The sequence below is a fragment of the Vombatus ursinus genome, unplaced genomic scaffold, assembly GCF_900497805.2.
Source record: "Vombatus ursinus unplaced genomic scaffold, bare-nosed wombat genome assembly UNPS02014768.1, whole genome shotgun sequence".
Taxonomy (NCBI): Eukaryota; Metazoa; Chordata; class Mammalia; order Diprotodontia; family Vombatidae; genus Vombatus; species Vombatus ursinus.
The window spans coordinates 12,416,866-12,440,345 of record NW_020954546.1 but is presented as its reverse complement, the minus strand read 5'-3'; the positions used below and the strand labels follow the sequence as shown (position 1 = coordinate 12,440,345).

General features: G+C 47.8%; 2 protein-coding genes across 2 annotated transcripts in view; one reads left to right on the top strand and one right to left on the bottom strand.

Moving 5' to 3' along the window:
* The window catches only part of FKBP6 (FKBP prolyl isomerase 6), a 43,740-nt gene that overhangs the window by 17,884 nt on the left and 2,376 nt on the right, over positions 1-23,480 (bottom strand). Inside the window, exons 4-8 of the mRNA XM_027861551.1 lie at positions 21,999-22,201; positions 18,337-18,456; positions 7,007-7,201; positions 5,851-5,960; positions 4,986-5,075 (exon numbers count right to left, since the gene is read on the bottom strand). Of these exons, the coding sequence (XP_027717352.1) occupies positions 4,988-5,075; positions 5,851-5,960; positions 7,007-7,201; positions 18,337-18,456; positions 21,999-22,201 (716 nt within the window). The 3' untranslated portion in view covers positions 4,986-4,987. The remainder of the gene's footprint in view (positions 1-4,985; positions 5,076-5,850; positions 5,961-7,006; positions 7,202-18,336; positions 18,457-21,998; positions 22,202-23,480) is intronic.
* TRIM50 (tripartite motif containing 50) overlaps positions 14,251-23,480 on the top strand; it is a 24,774-nt gene continuing 15,544 nt past the window's right edge. The window contains exon 1 of the mRNA XM_027861550.1: positions 14,251-14,674. Within this exon, the coding sequence (XP_027717351.1) occupies positions 14,398-14,674 (277 nt within the window). The 5' untranslated portion in view covers positions 14,251-14,397. The remainder of the gene's footprint in view (positions 14,675-23,480) is intronic.

Sequence of the window (23,480 nt, the reverse complement as noted above, 5' to 3'; positions counted from 1 at the left end):
CTTCTCAGCAATGCAAGGACCTACGACATCTCCAAAGGCCTCATGATGGAAAATGCTACCCACATCCAAAGAAAGAACTATGGAGTTTGAATGCAGATCGAAGCATACTATTTGCTCTCTTTTGTGTTGCTGTTTTATTTCTTCTTTCTCATGGTTTCTCCCATTGGTTCTAATTCTTATGACATTGACTAATATGAAAATATGTTTAATATCACTTATACGTAGAGCCTATATGAGATTGCACACAGTCGTGGGAAGAGGGAGAAAATTTAGAACTTAAAATCTCATGGAAGTGAATGTCGAAAACTAAAAAAAAAAAAGAAAAAATACAAAAAAAACCCCTGAGTACAAAGCCTGTTGGGGCAGTGCAGAAAGCACTTGACTATTTTCTTTAAAAAATGTAGAACAAATAACTAAGCTCTAAGCTTCCTGAGAGAAAGGCTTTGTCCCTGACACAGACCAAGATAACTACAAAGCTAAATGGTGTTCAGTGGTCCCGGAAGGGGTCAAAGAGACCATCGAACTTGATGCCCTCATTTTGTGAAGAGGCTGATGGCCAAAAGGTTTTAAAGCGACTTTTCCCGAGTCCCACGCCAAGAGCATTGAAGAGCCAAGTCGAGAATTCCTCGGTTCCAGTGAGCATCTGAAAGTGAGATCCCTGCTGTGGCCCTTCTTTTCCAAGATGGGGGGAAGTCGTCCCAGAATCAGTCGAGTTCTGGAGCTCTGCCAGGCTTCCCCTCATTGGTAAGTCGCACACCAGGAGCACAAACGTCACGAAGCCCATCTCTGCGCTTCCTGGGGGCCGGAAGCAAGCTGGAGCGTGAATCAGGAACAGAGGCCGTGGCAGCAGCCAAGAGAGGATGTGGTGAGAGACAAGGGAGCCAAAGACACCGAACCAGGGAAATGTTTTCCAAGGGAGGGGTGTTAACGCAAACGTACTGACCCAAGTGGGGCTATATATAGTCACACAACAAAGGGCCATTTCACTGGCATCTCTCGATTCTGAGGCAGAGAGGGAGGAAGGGTACTGCACAGCCACTCCAAGCTCAGGATCCTATACGCAGCAGACGCCCAGAAAATGACACTAGACATGCCTTACGAGAAAATGCAGGTCTGGCAGGAGGTGCCTCTGCGGAGGCACACATGGTACTTTTCAGGGGAGGCGGAGAGGAGGGCAGCGGAGGAGCCAGCAGTTTGCACAAGTCCCTGTTTGTTCGACGTTCGGAGCTGGGCCAAGCCTGGGTCCTCAAGTGTGCTCTGGGGATGCTTTGCCCCTGCTCCGTGTCTCTTCTAGCTCCTGAGGTCACTCACGCCAGGTCTTTGCCTCGCTTCAGACCCTGGAACTGGAGGCAAAGACTTGCTCTGAGATGAACTGCCCAGCACAGAAATGCAAGGAAGCTTCCTGCCGCGCTGGCCTGCCTGTTGCTCTTGGCCGTTCTCCTGCTCCTCCTATGCTAGGTTTAGGGGACAGGGCCAAACCAGCCATCCGACCTGCCAACCTGAGCCGGCCCGAGCTCCCCATCACCATGGCGCTCCTGGGGGCCTGCCACCACTCTTCCCAGAAAGAGATGTTTTTAAAAAATTAAGATATTCTCGCCCTGAAGTTCAGGCAGTGTGGTTTAATCACTTAATCCGATTCTCCAAGGTTTAAACTTCTCTTCTGTGCGAGGAAGGAGAGGGAAAAATCCCTACACAAATGCCAGCAGAAAGATATAAACCAGCAGCACCCCCAGAGGGAAAATTCACAAAATCATCGTTTGAAAACCGTGCATCTCAAACCTTTAGGGTCTCAGTCAGAGCTCAAGTTTGAAATCGAGCCAGTGACTGTGACTATTCCACATTCCAGAGCTCTGGTGAGCATGATCACCAAACAGGCAGTGTGCCTGCCCCCGTCCCCCAGCCCTATCCGCAAGGGCTCCGCAGGGAGCACTCACCCACCTCCGAAGAAACTTCTTTTCAGGTTCAGACCAGGCCACAGGTTACAGGTGTTAGGATTTCGAGCTGAAAGGGACCTCAGAGATCACTCAGATCATATACACACAACTTTTTTTTTTTTTTTTAAGAGAAGAAAACGGAAAGACGGGGTTAGCTGCGAAGAGCAAAGCTAGCCCTGAGCCTGACCCTCCCACCTTGGCTCCGGATGAGAGGAAAGTGATGATGAAGGGGATCAAGGACAGGTCTGAGAGCATCAGACAGGAGAACCTGCGCCTCAGTTTCCCCTTTTGTACAAAGACGCCGACTTAGACGAAGCTGCAGAAGCACAAGTGAGAGCTGGCAGCGTGTTCAGGCTTTAGGAAATTTTCTGCGAAGGATGTGTCAGCAGAGGCGTCAGACCAGGGCTGGGGCTGCAGGCGGCCCACAACCCTGCAGTGTGGCCGAGCCAGCTTCAGATATAACTGAGTAATGATGAACAAAATAAAAACACAGTCAACCACAGATAACGTCAGCAGGGAGTTTTCTGGGCCAATCGGCAGCTCTCTGCAGCTCTGTTTGAGTGTGACAGTCCTGCTCTGCGGTATCTCATGCTCGAAAGGGCTCCCAGACCCCCAGCATGGGGCCCAATGCCCTACTTTTACAGACCAGGCATTTTCTGCCTCCTACTCCATAGATGCCCAGCTGGAAGCCATCCTCCATCAACATTCTTGGGTACTTCTGACCAACGACCTATGAACTCACCTAACTGGGCTAACATCCAGCCCACGCTTTCCTGTCTTGTCCATGAGGCTACTGGGAAAAACCTCCAAACCTTCCTAAAACTGATCTGCTCTCTATCGACCATAAGAGAATGCTGTCAGATGAGAGGAAGTGCCCTGCAGGTATACCCTTCTGTTTTCTTACAGCCAAGTTTCTGAATCACACTTGTACTTCTGATGACACAGGGCTCAGGCTGTAAGAAGCACTAAAATGGGCTTTTTAGCAGAGAAGTGGGGCTCTTGTGGCAAGAACAGGAGGTGAGAATCAAAGTCCTGGTTCCTGTTGCAGGCCTGTTAGCTGCATGACCACGGGGGTTTCCCAAGAGCTCAGGCCCCCATTCCTCACCAAGCAGGAGCAGCCCAAGCCCCACGTGAGGGCGGGCCAGCTAGAATCTCATTACATTGGCTCCTGGAGAAAGCCCAGATGCAGAGAAAAGAGCACAAGGGAGGAGGGTGACTGAGTCGCCAAACAAGACCTTCCACAAGATACAGCTGAGGCAGAGGTCAGAGGCAGGCGTGGCCGAGGTCGCCCCCTGTGGATGCTGACCACCTATCCCCTGCCCTTTTTAGATTACCCCCAAACTGAATCTTTCACACTGGGGCCAGGGGATGGGGTGGAGGACAGGTGTGGACAAGCACTGATTAAGCACCTACTATGGGCCAAGCATTAGACTAAGCACTTTAAAAAGATTATCTCATTTGATCCTCACAACAACCCCGGGAAGAAGATGCTGTTATTATCTCCATTTATGGTTGAGGAAACGAAGGCAGAGTTGAGGCGACTTGCCCAGGGTCACGGATCTAGTAAGTATCCAAGGCTGTATTTGAACTCAGGTCTCCTGATGCTTTCGCTCTAACCACTGCACACCGAAGGTCAGAGGCTTTAGAGCTGGGAGCCTTGAGGCCTAGTACCTGCAGGAAAATCAAGTTCCCGGCTGGACTCAGGCACAGCGAATTTGCTCCTGGGTAAGAAAAGGTGAACACATCACGGGGTTCAGAACGCTCAGAAAACACGCTGTCCCCACCAGGGTATAACAATGCTGAGAAGAGCCAAACAGGGAGGAGGTGGGGGGAGGTGTCAAGCAGTTTCCCAGTTCAAATATTGGCAAATCTTTCCATTCTCGGGTCCCTTGAGTCAGGGGGGCGAGGGGGAGGATGAGGACAGGGGCGTTTGCTGCTGGTCCCTACCTGGCACACCTGAGCAGGCGGGGAGCGGCAGCTCCCAGGCCCCTTTGAACGGCCCTATCATGAATGGGCCCTTTGACAGCCGGCCTCTCTGCCGTGCTTGGAGGCTGGAGGCTGGAGGCCTCCACAAAGTGAAGGTTTATCACTGCTGGTTCATTCAGCAGCTGTTGTTAGCCGCTTTCTTGTTTAATTTCCCTCAGGAGAACAGACTTATCTATGTGGCACAGCAGGTGTTTGAGGCAGGTGGGTTTTTTCCATGGATTAAGTAACAGTTGACTGAGCAAGTGTATTATTACTCTGTGCACTCAGGGAAATCTTAACGGTGGGAACTGTGCTGGATTTAGTTCTCCAGGAGCTCTGACGTGGAATGGGACGGAAATGCTTTTATTAAAGACTTCCCATGTGTCCAAGGGCTGGGGGGACAAGCAGAAAAGCCCTTGGAGAAACCTCCCCCAAGACAACGCTCAGGTTTCAGAGGCAAATCACTCCCATTCAAGAAGAGTCAAATGAATCTGGTCCTGCTTGGAGCACAGGAAGGTGAAAAGATTTAGCTCCTCATACAAACCAGAGCTAGGGAGCTGCGGCTCTCTGAGCTCTCGGTTCAACTGCATTAGTCATTTTTCTGTTACCCACAGTTTACTGGAGGTCAGTGCAGTGGGAGAGACCAACAGAGTCCTAGGTGTGAAGCAGCAAGCTCTTGTTTGGAATCCAGCTGCAGCCACTCACTGCTGTGTAACAGTCAAATCCCTTAAATGCCCAGGGCTTCAGTTTCTCCATCTGGAGAATGGGCCAGGGACCCTTGTCATCACTGTCTCCCAGAGGGGGGTGGGGCTGAGAGAAAGGGGCTGCTATATACAAGTGAACGCTCACTATGCCCCCCAAGGCTTTAGAGGGAGAAGCCCAGGCCCGGATCCTTGGGGTCTCAGACTGTAGGAGAGCCCCCCACCTCTACATCTGGCCCCTGGCTCCAAACAGCATGTTCAATAGTGACCTGCTTTCTCCCACCCAGGTCTGCCACATCCCCTAATCTATCTTTAGTCTCCAGGCCAAGCCCTCCCTCAGCTTGAGGGGTTCCTGCCCTTCACCCTCTTCTGGCTCTCAACTTACCTTCAGTTCTGTTGCACAGCAGAGGAATGGAGAGGAGAAAATATTCGGTGGCACATTTCCTTCTCTTTATCCATGGAGTGTCTGTAACAGCTTTTGGAAGAGAGAACAAAATGCTTCTAAAAGGCCTGTTTGTAGGCAATGACACAGACAAGCTCCCAGAGCAAGGACTCTGCCCTTTTTGTCACTGAGCACAGGGCAGGAACTTTAGGAATGGTTCCTGCTGGGCTCTGTCCTTCTCTAACACTCAGGCCAACCACCATTGGGCAGGACTGAGCTAGGGGGCCGCCAGCACACCTGGGCTAAAAAGAAGCTTCTCCTTCTGAACAGGGCAGCCTGAAGGGCCCAGAAGAGGCTGATCCAAGGCTGTCACTGAGGAGCGAGCCTAGGGACACCTTCTTTTAAATGCATAAAATAATTAACATGGCTACAAAGGAAACCAACTACGGAGACATCGTTGTCAAGACAGATCTTCTTCAAGTTCACAGACCCCACGTGGAGAAGGTGCCTTTCTTCACCAGCCTACAGGTTCCATGGCTTTCACAGCCCTCGAACATTGCGGCTTGTACTAGTTAATAAGGAAACTTTCGTGTAAAGAGTCATCACCCAGCATCCCTGGCCTGAGACAGTTATTTTTCAACATCAGAAAGGAAATATCTAGAATGTCCTCAAGTTTTCAGCAATTTTAGGGATTCTGCTGCAAACCTGAAGCACAGTGAGACTGAAATCTCACATTTACCTCCATCCTTGGGCACACTGAGGACTCCAGGAGCGAGCCTCCCAACATTTCCTCCTGACAAGTAAGACCCAGAGGCCACATGTCCACACATCCACCGGTCTGTGACAAGTCAGAAGGAGGGGCACTTGCCTGGCCAGCTTCTTCAGCTCCTTGTTGATGTCATGATTTAAAGGCTGTTCTCTCTGGGCTCGGACGAGGAAATCCCGGGCTCTCTCATATTCAGTCATGTGAAGACAAGCCTGCCATAAAGATGGTGAGAATTACAGCACTGCGTATTTGGGAAAAGAAAAACAAACTGGGAGAAGTAAAATTCTTGAAGTAATCCACTTTAGTAATGGAAGGGGGTCAACTGAGTTAATCAAATCACCTAACCTCACTTAAAGAAAGAGATAAGAGATATACTGAGATCTTTGTTAGGTGAGAACATGATAAATAAAAGTTGTGAACAAGGTCTGGACCCCTCCCCCCAATCAATCAGTCTATCAAAGACATTTCAACTAGGTTGCACCAGAAAGTCTGTTTGGAGGACTGACTGGGCTTGGTCACACCCTCTGGGGCCTGAGGGTGAGTTGGGAATGAACTGACACCATTTAGCTGCTCCCTCAATGGAGGAAGCTACCCAGCCAGGCCAAGCATGGGATGGGGGAGAGCAAGAGAGCCAGCTTGGGCTAAGTCTTGGTCTCCCACACCACACTGGCCAGGCGAGGAGCAGAGGATTCTGGTGTCCTAGCCCAAGCATTGTCCCCGGAACAGCAGATGCTGCTAAGTCTGCACTAGGAGCCAAGGACAAATTAGACGCATGGGGGAAAGGCCTCTTCAGCTGGAGAAGGTGCCACAGCAGCAGTCTCCCAAAGAAGCGCCAGAAGCCATTAGCTCTCCTTTGTCCATGGGCACCACCCAATCTAGGCTTGAACCAACTCTCCCTGGACTGGGTCTGTACTGGTGGGAGGGATGTCCCAGACTTTTCATTGATGTTTTGGGTCAATTATTTTTACTCTACTCCCTCAGCAAACACTACCTGATAGAAGCTAACTAAATCTGGATGACTAATCGATGTGAATGGACAATATCACGGGCAGGAGAAGCCCCTCGGTGGAGGTGCCTGAGTCACAGTATCAGAAGGCCACCTCCAAGCCCCTGGGCTTCCGCTTGAGCTCTGAGGGGAGGAGAAGCCGTGTTCTGAAGACCTGGCCACTGGAAGAACATGGCCCTTGAGAAGGTTTCTGCATTAGGGCCAGCACTTCCTGAATCTCTTCCCCCAACAAAAGGCCAGCTCCACACTTACCTGTCCACACCTGAAGAGGGCCTTCGCATTCTTCGGATCGATAGCCAAGGCTTGCTCTCCATAGACCAGGGCCCGAGTGGGTCGTTCCAACTTGAGGTAAGTGAAGGACAGGTTAAGGAAGACCAGGAGCTTGGCGCTCTCTATGTGACCCTGTTCCCCAGGGTGAAAAGGCCTTCGGCAAAGAATCAAGGAGGTCTGTAGGGAAACAAAGCGGTTGACAGAGAAGTCTGAAATAGCAGGGAGCGAGCAACCTCAGCCAGGGCCAGAATGCTTGCCCCTAAAAGAGCCCAAGGGCAGGGCCTGCTCATCTCTGCCTGTGCATCCCCCTAGCACACAGTAGGGGCTTCCTGTTTGCTCACTGACCAGAAACACAACAAAGTCCAACAACACAAGTTAGGAAGGGTGTTGGGCTTAAGAGAAAATGTCGCCCATGAAAGAGCAAATGCATTTCCACTTCTGAGTTCAAAGAGTTCTTAAGTCCTTTGCTTTCAAGGGAACCTCATTACTGCCATAAGGAAATAACTCCCTCTTGTAAACACATAATATTCCTCAGCAAGCTGGAAAATTAAAGCTTGAAACCACACAAGGGAAAACAGGCAGACGACACAAAATCCAACCAGACAAAACAAAGGAGCAAAGGAGTCTCTGTTGGCAACGATTTTCATGGCTAAATGAACCTATGGGGTCTGACCCACAATGGCAGCTCTTGGCAAGTTGCATGGTCCTCGTTTAACAAAGGGGGAAATTGCTACACAAAGAAAAGCAGCGATTTGCCCTTGAGAAAACACAGCAAGGTGATAAAGCCACGTCCACTGTATTTGTGAGTGGTGGAGGCTGTGTACCCCAATAACTAGTCAAGCGCCTGGCACACAGTAAGCATCTAATCAATACTTGTCGATTGATGAGATGTGTATCCTCCCTGCTAAGCCTACAAGGAAGACAGTCACTACAATTAGTATGTGATATGTCATTTTCCCACCAGGTGGTGCTATGCTCAAGCGACCAGCGTGCACGCGTGTGCATGTGCATGCGTGCCTCTCTCTCTCTGTGTCACCCGCCCTTCCCTCCCCATAAGATTTTTTTCTATGCTCATGCACGTACCACTGTTCCCACCAAGCTATACAATTTCAAAAGGATTAGGAAAGCATGAAACCCTCAGAATTCTAGGCTAAGGGTTCACATTCAACACTCCTTGGGATGACCATAAACACAGTCGTATCTATAGCCCTAGAAGCCCCCTCCATACCCAGGCAATCACCTTCCTGTCGCCACGTGGCTTTTATCAACATAAAAGATTACAAAGAAGCCTGCCAAGCGCTCCTCCTGATGTTCTCTCTCTGGACATCAGCTGACAGTTCCAGGGTATTCACCTTCCCCCGACCTAGGAGGTTGTGGGAAAAAAACGAGGGAATGGACTGCGAGACTGGGGTCCGCTGTGGGGGTGCTCTGCGTGCACAGGAGGGCCTGGGGGTGGAGGGTCTCCTGCCTTTCTCACAAGGCCCCAAGCATCCTCCCAGGAGCTGAGCCCGACTCGCCCCTTCACGGTCTCATCCCCGTTAGCTGCTCTCCTCTCGGTCCAAGCTCTCTCCGGAGGCAGTGGGGATGGCTGCCAGCATGGTCTTCCCTAGAAGTCCTTAGCTCCAAAGGCCAAGCGGCAATGGCCTCTGCTACTTGTACTGAGAGGGATGCCTGGTTTCAAGGCAGTTCGTGTCTCCCAGGCTGCATCTGCTGTGGTCTGACAGCCCCAAGCCCCAGCTACCGCTAATTCACATGGCGGTTGCTCTAGCTTCCTCTGGCAGCTAGTTCCCAGATTCCCTGCCTTAAAATGCAGAAAGAAAAGCATCCAGTCAGGCCCACTCATTTACAGGGAGGGGCTGGAAGGGTAAACGAGACAGGACAGCACAGCACAGTTACACATCCTTCTGGGGTGTGATGACCAGAAACAGCCATTTTAGATAAGGGCTGCTCTTTGTCTTCAATGCTTTTTGATACTGCCCATCACATTCTTTCCCCCAGGGAAAGACAAGTCGCAAGAGATCTTTCTGGAATACAGGCTGAAAAATCAAGACAACTGAGATGGAGAAAATCCTGAAGACTGATTGAGAGAGCCCCACATGAACCATAAAAGCGAAAAGAGGAGACGGGAAGCTCGGGGTTCTACTGTTGGTGTTGTCTGTTCTTTGCACGTTGTGATAGAAAATTCTCTGGTGTATTCTGGATGAGGTCAAAGTCTCTCCTCCTCAACACTGGCCTAGATCAAAGATCATCTCAGTTCAAGATCTGGGAAATACCTCCAAAAAGAAGCCAAGATGGTGGAATAGTAGGAAAAAGTATAGTGACCTCCCCCTGCTCCCTTCAAAAACATCTAGAAAACATACCAGACTGAATCCTGATGGGGAAATCCAAGAAAAAAGTCAGTGAGTCCTTTTTTTAAACCCAGGTCAACATAGGGAGACAGAGAGGTCTATGAATACTGGGACCAGGAGCACTAGGGTTCAAAAGGAGGTACCAGACCCATGCTGGGGCGCTTTGTCACCCATCATCTGTCCACAGATCCAGGGTGAACCGAGGAGAAGACCTGGACCCATGGCGGGTGGGAGGAGGCATTCCAAGGTAAAATAGAATGCTCCAGTCCATGTACCAAGAAGAGCAAGTCCAGAGGCAGGAGCTACGTGGCTCAGACCCCAGAGCAGAATAAGGTCTCAGATCTAGCCCCCAGCCCAGTCTGAAGCCTGCAGAGGGAAAACCAGGGCAGGAATCCCCGACCAAAGGAGAGCCTACAGGTCTGTCGCTGTGAACCAGCAGAGGTTCCCAACTGGCTGACTCCAACATCTATTGCTGCTCAGACCCAAGAACTTACAGTTTGGATGAAGGGGGCAGCAATTAGACTCTGCTTTGGATCAACTGCTCTGGGTAAGCTAAAGCTGGCACTTCCCCAACCTGAGCTGTCCCTGAAATCCTCTACTAAAACAACCTGAGAAAGCAGCAAGACAAGCAGCCTGAATCCTTGGTCACACAGTGCAGAGTGGGCTGGGGCAAAGGCACGGACTCACCTCAGTTCTCCCACATTCCCTTCCAAACAGCTTAAAAATAACACCTCAAAGGGGCAGCTTGGTGGCACAGTGGATACAGCAGCGGCCTTGAAGTCAGGAGGACCTGAGTTCAAATCTGGCCTCAGACCAAACACTTGACACTTACTAGCTGTGTGACCCTGGGCAAGTCACTTAACCCCAATTGCCTGGAGCAGCAGAGCCAACAAAAGATTTCCAGCACAAGACAACTTAGAAGATTGACAGGAAAAATCTGTCTCATAGGGGCGAGAGTAGAGCATAGTCTGGGGCAAGCCAGTGACAGGCCAGTACATTGGCAGCTGCTTTGAGAGCTTTCGGGCCGCAGGTAAGGGAGTCAGACAACTGATAAAAGTCTCATTTCTTAACTATATAGAGGAATGAGTCAAATTTATAAAAATACAAGTATTCCTTAATCGATAAATGGCCAAAGGATATGAACAGGCAGTTTTCAGATGAAGTAATCAAAGCTATCTATAGCCATAAGAAAAAATGCTCTAAATAACTATTGGTTAGAGAAACGCAAATTAAAACAAGGTACCACCTCACACTTATCAGATTGGCTAATATGACAGAAAAGGGAAATGACAAATGTTGGAGGGGATCTGGGAAAATTGGGACACTAATGCACTGTTGGTGGAGTTGTGAACTGATCCAACCATTCTGGAGAGCAATTTGGGACTATGCCCAAAGGACTATAAAGCTGTGCATATCCTTTGAGGCAGCACTATCACTATTGTAACCCAAACAGATTTTTTAAAAAAAGGAAAATGCACAATATGTGCAAAAATATTTATGGCAGCTTTTTGTGGTGGAAAAAACTTGGAAATCGAGGGGATGCCCATCAACTGGGGAATGGTTGAACAAGCTGTCACCATATATGACTGTGATGGAATACTACTGCACTACAAAAAATGATGAAGGGGATGCTTTCAGAAAAACCCGGAAAGATTCAAATGAACTTGATGCAAAGTGAAGTGAGCAGAACCAAGAGAACATGGTACACAGTAATAGCAACGTTATAATGATGATCAACTGTGAATGACTTAGCCATTCTCAGCAGTACAATCATCCAAGACAGTTCTGAAGTACTCGTGACAAAAAAAGCTGCCCACCTGCAGAGAAAAAACTGATGGAGTGTGAAAGCAAATCAAAGCATACTTTTTTTAACTTTATTTTTCTTGGGTTTTGTTGGGCTGTGTTTTCTTTCACAACATGACTAATATGGAAATATGTTTTGCATGACTTCACATGTATAACCTATATCATACTGTTTGCCATCTCAGGGAGGAGATAGGACAGACACCAAGAGAATTTGGAACTCAATTTAAAAAATGAATGTTAGAAATTGTTTTTACACATAATTGGAAAAATGATAAAATGTAAAATATATAATACACATAGAAAATAATGTCAAAAAAAGATCTGCACAGTGACTGATCCTAATATCAATTCTGAAGTCAGGAAGTAGGCTGAAAGAAAGAGCAAACAAAAAAAAAGAATTCCTCTCTCCATAAGGAGCTATTATGGTGACAGGGATGCTCAAGACACAAACCCAGAAGAAAGTGATTCCAAAATATCTACAAGCAAAACCTCAAAGAAAAAGAGGTTGGGCAAAATTGGATACGATTAAGCAAAAACTTGAAAGCAAAATCTTAAAAAAAGTTTTTATAAATGAAATCAGAGTGTTAGAGAAAAAAGTTGGAAAAGCAATGAGAGCCATGGAAGAAAGAATAAAAAAGGTAATAAACAGCTTGAGACAAGAGGTACAAAATCTGCCCAAGCAACTAACTCCCTGAAAATCAGAATGGACCAAATAGACCTCAATGACTTCATGAGACAATAAGAATATTAAACCAAAGTCAAAAGACTGAAAAAAAAACATAGGAAAAAACCCTAAGGTATCTCAAAGTAAAAACAATTGACTTGGAAAACAGATCAAGGAGAAAAAAGTTTAATAATCAATGGACTATCTGAATACTATAACAAAAAAAAAAGTCTAGACATCCTATTTTGAGAAATCTTATGAAAAAACTTTCCAGGACTTTTAGAGCCAGAGGGTGAAGTGAAAATAGAAAGAATCCACTGGTCAAGTCCTGACAGAAAAACTCTAAAATGAAAACTTCCAGGCACATCATAGCCTAACTCCAGTTTCTAGGTCAAAGAAAAAAATACTGCAGCAGCCAGAAAGAAAGAATTCAATACTGAAATGTCACAGTCAGGATCACACATGATTTAGCAGCCACACTAACAAAGCAGCGGAGTGCTTGGAATACGATATTCCAGACGGCAAAGGATTTCGGGTTACAACCAAGTATCACTCATGTAACGAAACTGAGTATAATGCTTCCAAGCACTCCTGATAAAAAAAGACCAGAGCTGTGTAAAAACTCTAAAGTTCAAACACCGGGGTTAAGAGGAACATAAAAAAGTAAACACAAACGAATCATGATAAAGTACAAAATAAGGCTAAATGGCTTCCGTTCTAAATGAAGGGATACTACTCGTGTCTTCTCTGAACCCCATCATCTTCAGAGTCAGAGGGGCCCTGGGAGTGACTGGGTTATATCTTTAGAGTCTTAAGAGAAGAATGGAAGGAAAGGAAGGAAGAGAGAGGGGGAAAGGTTAGGGAAATGAGCTTGCGTAATCAGGGTTCACAAGTAAGCTTCTCTACAAACAAGGAGAAGGGGCCTGGGGGAGCGCCCAACATTTCACTCATCTACACTGTCAAAGGAGAAAACAAAACACACAGCTACAGAAATACACTTCACTCAACAGGGAACAGGAGGAAAGGGGAAGGTGCTATTATTAGCCCCATTTTGCAGGTGGGGAAACAGGCTCAGAGGAAACCCACTTGCCCAGGGTCACAGAGCAATTCGGTATCTGATGTCCCTGCCTCCCAGGACACTCTAAGGCCACGATGCTCCAAGGAGCCTGTTCTGTCTTTCCAGGGCCTTCCTGAAGGATCTTTCTGGCTTGGACCATGGAGCAGCAGGGGGACCCTGGGCCTCCTGCTTTACAAGCACCCTCACCTCTGGCTCTGGCTCCTCAGAAGGCCCCATCCGTCATCTGAGCTGAGCTCACTAAGACAGAAACAACTTTCATCTATTAAAAGACACATGGCAACGTACAATTCACTAAGTGGTTTTTCTACGCAAACAGCAGCAGAGCACATTACCTTTTAAAATCAGCAGCAAAACCAGTGGGGGAAAAATGCCACTCATGAAAGTTTGCACAAACGCAATTCTGAGGATGAGCTCAAAGGCTCACTAGCTGTGACCAGGCAGGTCCAGTCAGCATGTCCCAAGGGTCTTAGTGCAGTCTTGAGCTCAAAGAGCCATACGGCTGGGACACCCCCTATCTGAAAGGCCAGACATGCAGCAAAGGAGGCAGCACAGATCACGACCTTGCCTCTGTGAGACAGAAGCAATGTCTGCCAGCATCCCGGCCATGGAGGCTCAGCTAGCTTTTGCCCCTAAAAGGCTGAGGACGCTGTTCCTTAGATCTGACTAGCAGAGCAAGCTCAGGTTCAAGGCCCTGATGCAGATTCCCAGGCCCTGAGGTCGTGAATGAGGCAGGCGTGAGGGGGAGGGGAGTCAGCCTTCCTCTGACTTGATGACGTCCCACCCGCCCCTCGGAGAGCACACACCTACTTGAACCAGTACTGTAGCCTTGCTGAGAGTTCTTTCCATGCTATGGCTAAGGAAAACTCTTTCTGGAAACCATTAGATGGTCTACAAATGTCTCATTTCATTTCAACCTCAATCCTGAACTATCAGACTGGCCCGAGTCAGGCCTGGCCTATGACCCTTGGTCTCGGGGCCTCCCCACCAGACTTCTCTAGAAGAGAATAAAAGAGTTGAGAGGACCACAGCGCATCTGGCAGCCACTGGGCAAAAAGCCCTCACGTGGGATGACCAGGAGAGACCTGAGCTTCAGAGATACAAACTTTTTCCAGAAGTGGGGAACTAAAAGCGTGGCCCACTGCACACACAGTCAAACTTGACCGAGACGGCGCTTTGGTTGGCTGCACTGCGTTTTTTTGTCTTTGTTACAAGAGACAGCTCACTGTGTAGACGAGGAGGGAAATACAGGAGAATGAAAGTGCTGTGGAGACAGGCAATAGCCAGAAGACATTTTCAGAGCCAGGAGAGCCTCCAGAAGGCTCAGCATGAGGCAGACAGAGCGAGCTGGCCTCTGGAGCCCCAAGCCCAGCAGGAAGTGAAGTTCACAGTCAGAGGCCTCAGAGAAACAGCTGCCCACTACTTGGCACTGTGTCCTGAAGGGCTCATCATCTCCAACAGAAGCTCTCCTGTTGAAGACATGGGGCCCTGCGATGTGCCAAGTCTCAGAAGGGACAAGGCAGCCTGGCGCACGAAGGGGAAGCTTTTACAGGGAGAAGACTCTGGCCTTGAAGTAAATGAGAGAACATGGCAGCCAGAAGCAGAGAAGCTCCAGGGCCTGGGCCCAGAAGCCATGCCTGGAACAGCTGACAAAGTGACCCACCAATGGGGCAGAAGCCAGCAGAGACCGGGGGAGCAGCGCCATGACATCACCAGAAGGCCTAAGTGGCACCGCGTGGGATGCGACCTGGCCACGTGTAAGTGTCTCATCTAGGTTTCTTACTTGTTCATCCTTGCTGCTGATGCAGATGCAAAGGACTTCCTCCCTGGGTGACCTTGGCTAAGTCATGTGGCTCCTTGGGGCTTCAGCAGCGGGCTGGTCTTTCCCCGAAATTCAGCCCAGCATCCCCCACTGTCCAGTGACCACCCTGACCTGGACGTTTCAAACATCTTAAACTCGAGCCGTCTCAAACGGACCTCGTTGTTCTCCCCAAACTCCCTCCTCTTCCCATCAAAGGCACCACATTGTCCTTTCTACCTCCAGCTTCGTCACCTCAGCACACTCTCTCAAATCATGCTCAGTCACCCCCTCGCCATTTCTACCTCCATGACACGCCTCACATCCAATCCCTTCTCTCTACCACACAGCTGGCGCCCCAGATGACAGCCTCCTCCCTGGTCTCCCTGGTCTCCCGGCCTCTGGCTCTACCCTCCGCAATGCCAAAGTGATTTCCTTTAAGCAACCACTGATCATGTCACTCCCCTTACAGCAGCTTCCTACTGTCCCAAAGATGAAACACAGACTACTCTGCTTGGTTTTTAAATCCTGGTCTGTCTCACTGGACATAAATGTGCGTGCGTGCACGCATGTGTGTAATTGTCACACAGGAGCTATACCAAGAAAATAAAGATCTCTGAAAATTTTGAAAACAATGGGTATAAAAATTACATGAACCCATAAAGCTAGTAGAATTATATCAACATATAAAATACAATACCCATTTACGGATCTGTAATCATATTGTAAATCAGTGATTCTCAAAACATCTTGCAGCAGTTAAAACCATAGTTAAAAAGGCATATAACAGATTAATGTTTGCTAAATCCAAGATTGCAAAACATTAGGGAATATAGTTAATCAATCAAACTACTGTAAAAATTGGATGGTGATATAGAGAAATGCAGTAGTAGATGCCATCACCATAAACTACAGTAAGTTACAAATATGCCAATGATCAGAAAAAAATGAGACAAATGGAGAGAAAAAATTTATCTGCTGAATAAACGCGAAAAATCATAGGATAGAAAACAGATGGACTTGATTATATAAAAATAAAAGCATTTTTACATAACAAAAGCAACATATCTGATAGAAAAATTGCGAAAAAACTTTACAGTACATGTATCTGACAAAATTTTGATATATAAAATACATCAGAAATTACCATGAATTTACTACAGTAACATCTATTCCCCAACATACATGGCTAAACATATGATCCAGCAGGTGTTTATTAAACTTATCAATAACTACTTGAAAAACTGTTTAAACTCCAATAATTGAGAAGTGAAAATTAAAACAACTCTGAGGTCCCATCTCACACCCAAATTGACAAAGAGCGGTAACAAGGATAAAATTCATTATCAATTTGGCTGTGAGGAAGCAGTCACAGCCCCGTGGGGCTAGATCTGGGAAGCGGCGCACTCTGGAACAATGGAGCATCATACAATAAGGAGTGACTAATCTCAGAAAACCCCCTCCTCTAGGCTTCTACTACCAAGACTATATACACAACATTATGGAGGGGAAACAAAACCCTACAAAAACACTCCTAAAGGCTTTAATGGCAAAGGCTAGAGGCCCATAAGTCTAACGATTTGAGAACAGCTGAATGAATTGTTGTATTAGTGCAAGGGAATATTGCTACGCTTCAAAATCACAAATATGAAGAACACAGAGAAACGCAGAAAGCTTGTGACGGCCCACAACTGCAGCTGTGAATGTACACGGGTGAAGCTGAAACTTGAGATCACTTTACAGTTTCTTTTTGTGCTTCTCCTTCACAGCAGGATTTCTCCCGGGAACATCAGAACGTGGTTTACATCTAGGTATCCACAAAAAGGTGGAAAGCTTCTTCACAGGACCACTCATGTAGCAATACACTGAACACCCTGCATCCAACTCTTCGTGACCCTGTGGACCAACTGTTCTCGGGGGTTTCTTGGCAAAGACACTGGAGATCTTACCATTTCCTTGTCCAGTTTTATGGAGGCAGGGATTAAATGACTTACCCAGGGTCACAAAGCCAGTAAGTGTCTGAGATCAAATTTGATTTCTGGTCTGACTCCAGGCCCATTGCTCTTTCCACTGTGCTACCTAGCTGCCCCATACTGAACACAGGTCCAACTTCATTTAACCTAACAAAAACAAGAACCTACAAAGGACATGAACCTGATTCTATAAGGAACCAAGACAACTGTCCTTCCCCCTCTGGTAAGCTGCTACCTCCTAGGGACCTAGAGAGCTAGCCCTCCAGACTTTCAGTGGACCTTGAGTTTGACTTGCCCTCATCAGAAGAAAGCACTCAGGGATGTGTCAGAGAGCCCCACCTTTTCCTTTGGCATCCTCCAGACTTAGAGTATCACCCTAGAGTTGAAGCTTCGCTCACACTAGTATAGTCGCCAGACCACCACAGTGCCCACAAGTCACAGTACCAGCCGTGTGGCCCTGCGCAAGTCATTTAACCCTATTTGCCTCAGTTTCCTCATCTGTCAAATGAGCTGGAGAAGAAAATGGCAAACCACTCCGGTACCTTTGCCCAGAAAACCCCAAACAGGCCATGAAGATTTGGACACGACTGCAAAAAGACTAAACAACAAGAGAGAAGAGTTGAGTTTCAGGTGGCAGCGGCGAGATATTCACATGTAAAACAAAACTCAGCGAATAGGAAAAGCTCTCTGGGCCCACTGAGTCGCGCATACCCCACAGGGAATCCCCATAGTGACATAGCCACACAATGTCGTTCATCCTGTTGGAAGATCTCCAGTGAGGAGGGACCCCCTTGCTCCCCAAGCCAGTTCATTCCTCTCTGGGACAGGCCTTGAACACTTTTCATCCCTAAAATAAATTTTTTTCCCCAATGTCCAGTTTCTTCAAGGACACCACCAGCTTCCCAGGCAGGAAATCTTGGAGTGATCTCTAATTTGTGCCCTTCTATCGGGGGTGAGAGTCTGAGACCACGTGCAGGTGTGTGACATGAGAGTGACAACTTTGGACAGGATGGAAAGGCCAAAGGGGCTGGCTCGTGACACAGGAGGTCAGCTTAGGGTTAGGGTGTCGTCCTCTCCATTCCCAAGCACGCTGTGGCCCCTGAATAAATCTACCGCTGCTCCACAATAACTTTACTCAAACAGCTAATCTGATGGGTAGAAAAAAGGAGCGCCTCTCCAACATACCACACACTCAGGTGAATTAACAATAAAGACAAATGTGAATATGGGCCCCGGGAGAAAAAGCCATGGGAATATCTGACAAAGCAAGGCAGGAACAGAGCAACACGTGATGGACAAAGTCAGGAGGACTGGCCAAAAGAGAGAAACTAGAACAGAGACTGCTCACGTAGGCTGAGAAGCAAGCCATGATGTGGAGGGTCCTCGCAGCTCTCTGGCCCTGGCTCACCTGAGTGTGGGTGTGCGTCCCAGGTGATGAGATGAGCAACCTGCTAACAAAAGGGAGGCAGAGGAACCAGAGAGGGATCCAGCCTGCAGATGCAAATCACCCAGCAGCCACTGCCACACCCAGCCCACTACCAACAAAGACTTGCCAGCGTGTTACGCTACTTACTCAAGGCAAGATTGTGATGCCCTTCCCTTAGGGACAGAAGAGGTGGCTGGGGAGCCTGCCCGCAGGATCTCTTACCCTTTTGTATCTCTCCTTGGCATCGTGAAAGCGGTTCTGGCGAAAGAGGTAGTTGCCAAATTCACGCTCTGTGCCAGCCACCTTCAGCACCTTCTCAAGTGGGAACATGTCCTGCTGCTCCTGAGAGATCAAAAACAAAGGCCTCTGGGGTGACCCCGCTAAGCTCAAGAGCTCAGCCCCTACAGCACCAAGTGTCGTTCACAGAGATAGGCTCTGAAATGTCTCGGTCTGGCCACACGTGGCTGAACCACTGAATTTGGTAAGGTTCCCAGACCTGCCCAGGGGCAGAAAAAGGAAGCCAGATCAAGGTCTGCTTTGTGACCCAAGGGAAGATGTGTCAATCGACTGCACAGGGCCCTGTGTAACCAGCAAGAGTTCAGAGCCCAAGTCTCACCTTCAGACCCTGATACCCCAGCTGGGGCTACCTTTACTCACTGGGAAGGATATGAAAATCCACTGTCCCACAGCTGGCTTGCAGGCGTCTCCTCTTTGAACACCTGTGGCTCAGGCTGCTCCACCCCCCAATCGGCATCCACTTCAGGCCCACCCCCCACTGCTGTTAAACTGCTCTTCTTATCAGACCCTTCCCTCTGGCCTCCTTTCCATCCACCTGCACCCATGGAGGGCAGCCCTCCCCCCAAGACGCCACACTGGGCTCCTCTCACCAGTACTGGACACCACCCTCCTCCTTCTCTACTCTCAGTTCTGATGCACCAAGCCAGGAGGAGTGGCAGGCGTGCTCCTCACTCCTTATCATCACTCCCAGCCCCCTTCTCTGCTGCCATCCCCCTGGATGCTCACATGCGTCCCTCAATAGCAATTTATCCAGATGCTGGTGGCTATCATCTACTGGAGCCCAGATCATTCTTCCTCCTGTCTCACTGTCTTCCTTTCCACCTTAATCTCCGTCCTCATACCCGGGTGTCCCTAGTCAGGGGAGTTGTTCAGAAGAGGCCTCAGTCAACTGACTCCCCCTCATTACTTACTTTGGCCCATTTCAGAAAATCACGAAGTCCAAGAGGGCACATAACACAGACAACCAAGTATGGGGAAGTTCATTAGTTAAGCCTAACAGAAGAGGGTAGCTTGCCACTGACTCCAAAGGACTGGCTGTCCCTGGTGTCCCTTTATAATAATCAGGACGGGAGACAGCCTTGAGGAGTATGACCCACGGCAGCAGGGAAGAAAGACCTTAGGCCGTGAGAGGGAATCACTCCTTGCCTCTCCCCGGAGAGCTGCAAGAAGGGGATCCCTCCACTTGGCAGTGGGCCTGCTTGCCCAGTAGGAGACCTCACATCCAGGAGGAAGCTGGTCCGCCAGTCAACGTGGGAGACAGCCTTGAGCAGAGAAGAGGGTCAGCTGTCTTAGGAAGAGAAGTGGCTCGGATAATTTGGGGTCTCAGCTGAGACTGCTGAGCCACGGTCCGTGAAGGACGCCCAGCACGGAAGAAACGTTTCAGGTCTCAAAAAGGACAAAGCCTACCCCAATTTTATAAAAAACAGGAAGTGGGGGGATTCTGCACACTATAGATCAGTGAACTTGACTTTATTCCTGGCAAAACTCCAGATGTAATTTGTATTTTGTATCTTTAAAAATATAATTTTTTTTCAATCAAGGAAAAAAATAGATTTCCCCTCCCCATCAAAGCCTTTGCAACGAATAGTCATAGTCAAACAAATTCCAGCATTGGCTGTCTAAAAAAAGAACAATAAAAAAATGCGTGTCAGTCCGAAGCCTGAGTGTATCCCCACCCTCAGGGAGTGGACAGCATGCTTCTAGATGAGTTCTCTGGAATCGTGGCTGGCCACTGCACCGAGAAGAGTTCGGAAGACTTTCCGAGGTGTGTTTAGAAGGCTTTATTCTACAAACTGCCACTTCACTTCGCTATTCGTTCAAACGAGCCTTTGCAAGATTCCATTTGCATTCCCTTCATCATTTCCAATGGCACAACGGTAATGCATTCGTATTCTCACACCATCATCTGTCCAGTCGTCGCCTTTTTTGTCATAGGTGTGAAGGAGGATCTTCAGAGATGCTTTCATCACATTTCCCTAGTTATCAGTGACTTGGAGCAGTTTTCATATGGCCATCGATAGCTTGGCTTTCTTCCTCAGAAAACTGCTTGCTCACAGCCTTTGACCATTTGTCAATTTGGGAATGGCTCTTACTCTTATAATTGTAATTGGTTCTCAGTCTATCTTAGGGATGACATATTTAACAGCAAAAGTTGTTAACAAGATTCCTCCCCGCCCCCAGTTCCTGATTGTCTTATTTTAGCCTTGGTTTTGTTTGTGCAAAACCTTTTTAATTTTATATAATCAAATCATCTGTTTTGGTCACGTGCTCTTCAGAGATCCAAAAGGTCCTGCTCCTTTACTTGTTCACAATGTTTATGTTGCCACCCTTGAAGTCCATGCCATGCATCCATTGGGAGCTTATCTTGCTATTCCAGGATGCAATGTGAAGGCAATAGCTTATCAACAGTTAGGAAGGCGATCCATGATCCTTAAGAGTCAGTGTAGCTTCATTCAGAATGGGTCATGCCAAAGTAACCTCGTTTCCTTTTTCTTGACATAGTTATACTTACATACTAGTGGAATACCATACAAGTAGAAGACCTAGATTTCTGTCAAGTATTTGACAAAATTCATCATGGTTTCCTTGAAGACAGGATAGAAGATGTGGACTACGGAACTGGATGAATGACCAGAACCAGAGTCAATGTCTCCTTGAGGAGGGATCTTTAAGACACTGGCCCAGGGGGTCTTTCCTTGCCTCTGTGCAGGTCAAAGTTTCTTTCAATGAACTGGAGAAAGCACAGAGGGCGAGACTGTCAAATTGGTCAGATGACACAAAGCCATGATGGCCAATGCATCGGATGAGAGAGTCAGGACCTTGCAAGTTGGCAATGAGCTAAAATGGTTAAAATTGAGGAAGATGAATTTTTTTTTTGCTAGGCAATGGGGTTAAATGACTCACCCAGGGTCACACAGATAGTAAGTGTTATGTGTCTGAGGCTGGATTTGAACTCAGGTCCTCCTAAATCCAGGGCCGGTGCTCTATCCACTGCCCCACCTAACTGTCCCCCAGGAAGATGAACCCAAACAGGTTTTCAGGTGAATGCTCTGTGATCCCTCGCAGGGGATGGCACAGGTGGAATCCTTGGCCAAGCAGAGTTGTCCTAAATGGTTTCCAAGTCCCTTCTAACACAAATTCTGTTTAAAGAGGATAAATAGGTGATGAGGGAATTTAAAATAAGAGAAGGTATAATTAGATGGCTACAAAAATTACACTCATTTTTAAAACGACTTCACGGAGGTAAACAAATACACACTGTCTGACAAAGACAATTTGGGAAGCAAGGTTAGTAACTGGGGTAAACTGTTAAATAAACGAATCTATCCCACTTAGTGAACACCATCACTTCCACCGCTATACATTGTGAAGCCCTTTTTACATCCACTATCTCATTTGATTTATCAAAAACACAAAATACATTAAGTTGACAGGTTGCCTTCAGCACCAGCAAAGGTTTCAAAATGGAAATGGGAGAAAGGAGAATCAGAAAGGTCAGACGAACATGAAGAAACAAAAGCCACTATGCAGGATACTGAGGCCAGAGAGCGCATCTAAAGATGTCCAGTCTGCTCTCAAGGACTTACAGCAGTTAAGGCGAAGAATTCATCTGACTCGGCAGAGTCCAGGAAGTCCAGGAGCTCCAATTCAAACAGGACCGTGGTATTGGGTGGAATCAAAGGTGGACAGCCCAGAGCCCCGTAGGCATAGCGAGGCTTGAAGAGAAATCGGGCCAACTCGCCTTTGCGCATCGTTAACAGGCCCACCTCCATTCCCCACAGGGTTATCTCTAGAACAGAAGAGACAGAGGCTTGATTTAAGCCTGCCTATTTCCAGCTTTCCAAAGAAGGAAAAAGGAAATGAAAGGGTTACAGCAAAACTACTAGTTAGACATCAAATCACTGTTCTGTCAGGTTCACTCTGGGGATCCGAGGCTAATACCAATGAAACTGAGGCCATACATCTGAATCCCTGTTCTAGCTGATAACCACAGCTCTCCTCAGCGTTGTGGGCTCTCTCACCTCAACTATTCTAACAGCCTCCTAACTGGAGGCTGCTTCCAATTTCCCTGCCTCCCTGCCCCCCACTCCACACAGGTACCTAAATGATTACCTATCAGTCATTGTGGAAAACTATTTGGAACTATGCCCCAAGTCACTAAACTGTGCATACACACAACCAACACCTCTACTGGGCATACATCCCAAGGAGTTAAGAGGAAAAGACTCACATGCACAAAATTATTTATAGCAGCTCTTTTTGTAGTGGCAAAGAACTAGACGTGAAGGGGGTGCCCATCAGCTGGGAATGGCTGATCACATTATGGGATGTGAATGTAATGAAGTCTCCTGTGCCAGAAGGAGTGGCCAAAGGGACAGTTTGGGAGAAACCTGGGAGGACTTTCACGAAGTGCCAGGCCCAATAGGGACAACATTGCAAAGGCAAACGACTTTGAAAGACTAAAGGATTCTGGCCAATGTAACGACAGACCACAGCTGCAGAGGCCTGAGGACGATGCCTGACAGAGAAGCAATGGACTCAGGGTACAGATGAAACACACGTTTTGGGGGAGGTCCAATGCAGGAATTTGTTTGGCTTGACTCGGCACAGTTGTTATAAGAATTTCTTTTTTTTTTTCTCTTTTTCCCCCAATGTGGGGAGGGGGAGAGGAAGAAGTGGGAGGGGGAAAAATATTTTAAGTGAAACAAAAGTTTTAAAAATCGTTCACCTGACATGCAGGTGGGATCACGCCACTCTCCTATTCAACTCAGATGGCTTCCTATTGCCTCTAGAATCAAATATAAACTCCCATCTTTTAAACACTTTCTCCAGTCTGGCCCCAACTGATCTTTGGAACCTGATTTGACAGTGATCCTTTTCCCATATGACAAAGACCAGTCAAACTACACCGTTTGCTGTTTCTCACACACAACCCTCCCAACCTTTCATCTGCCAACCTGTCTGGCATACAATCCCACCTCATCTCGTCTCTCAGAGAAGCCCTTCCTGGGGCAGCTAGGTGGCGCAGTGGACAGAGCACCGGCCCTGGATTCAGGAGGACCTGAGTT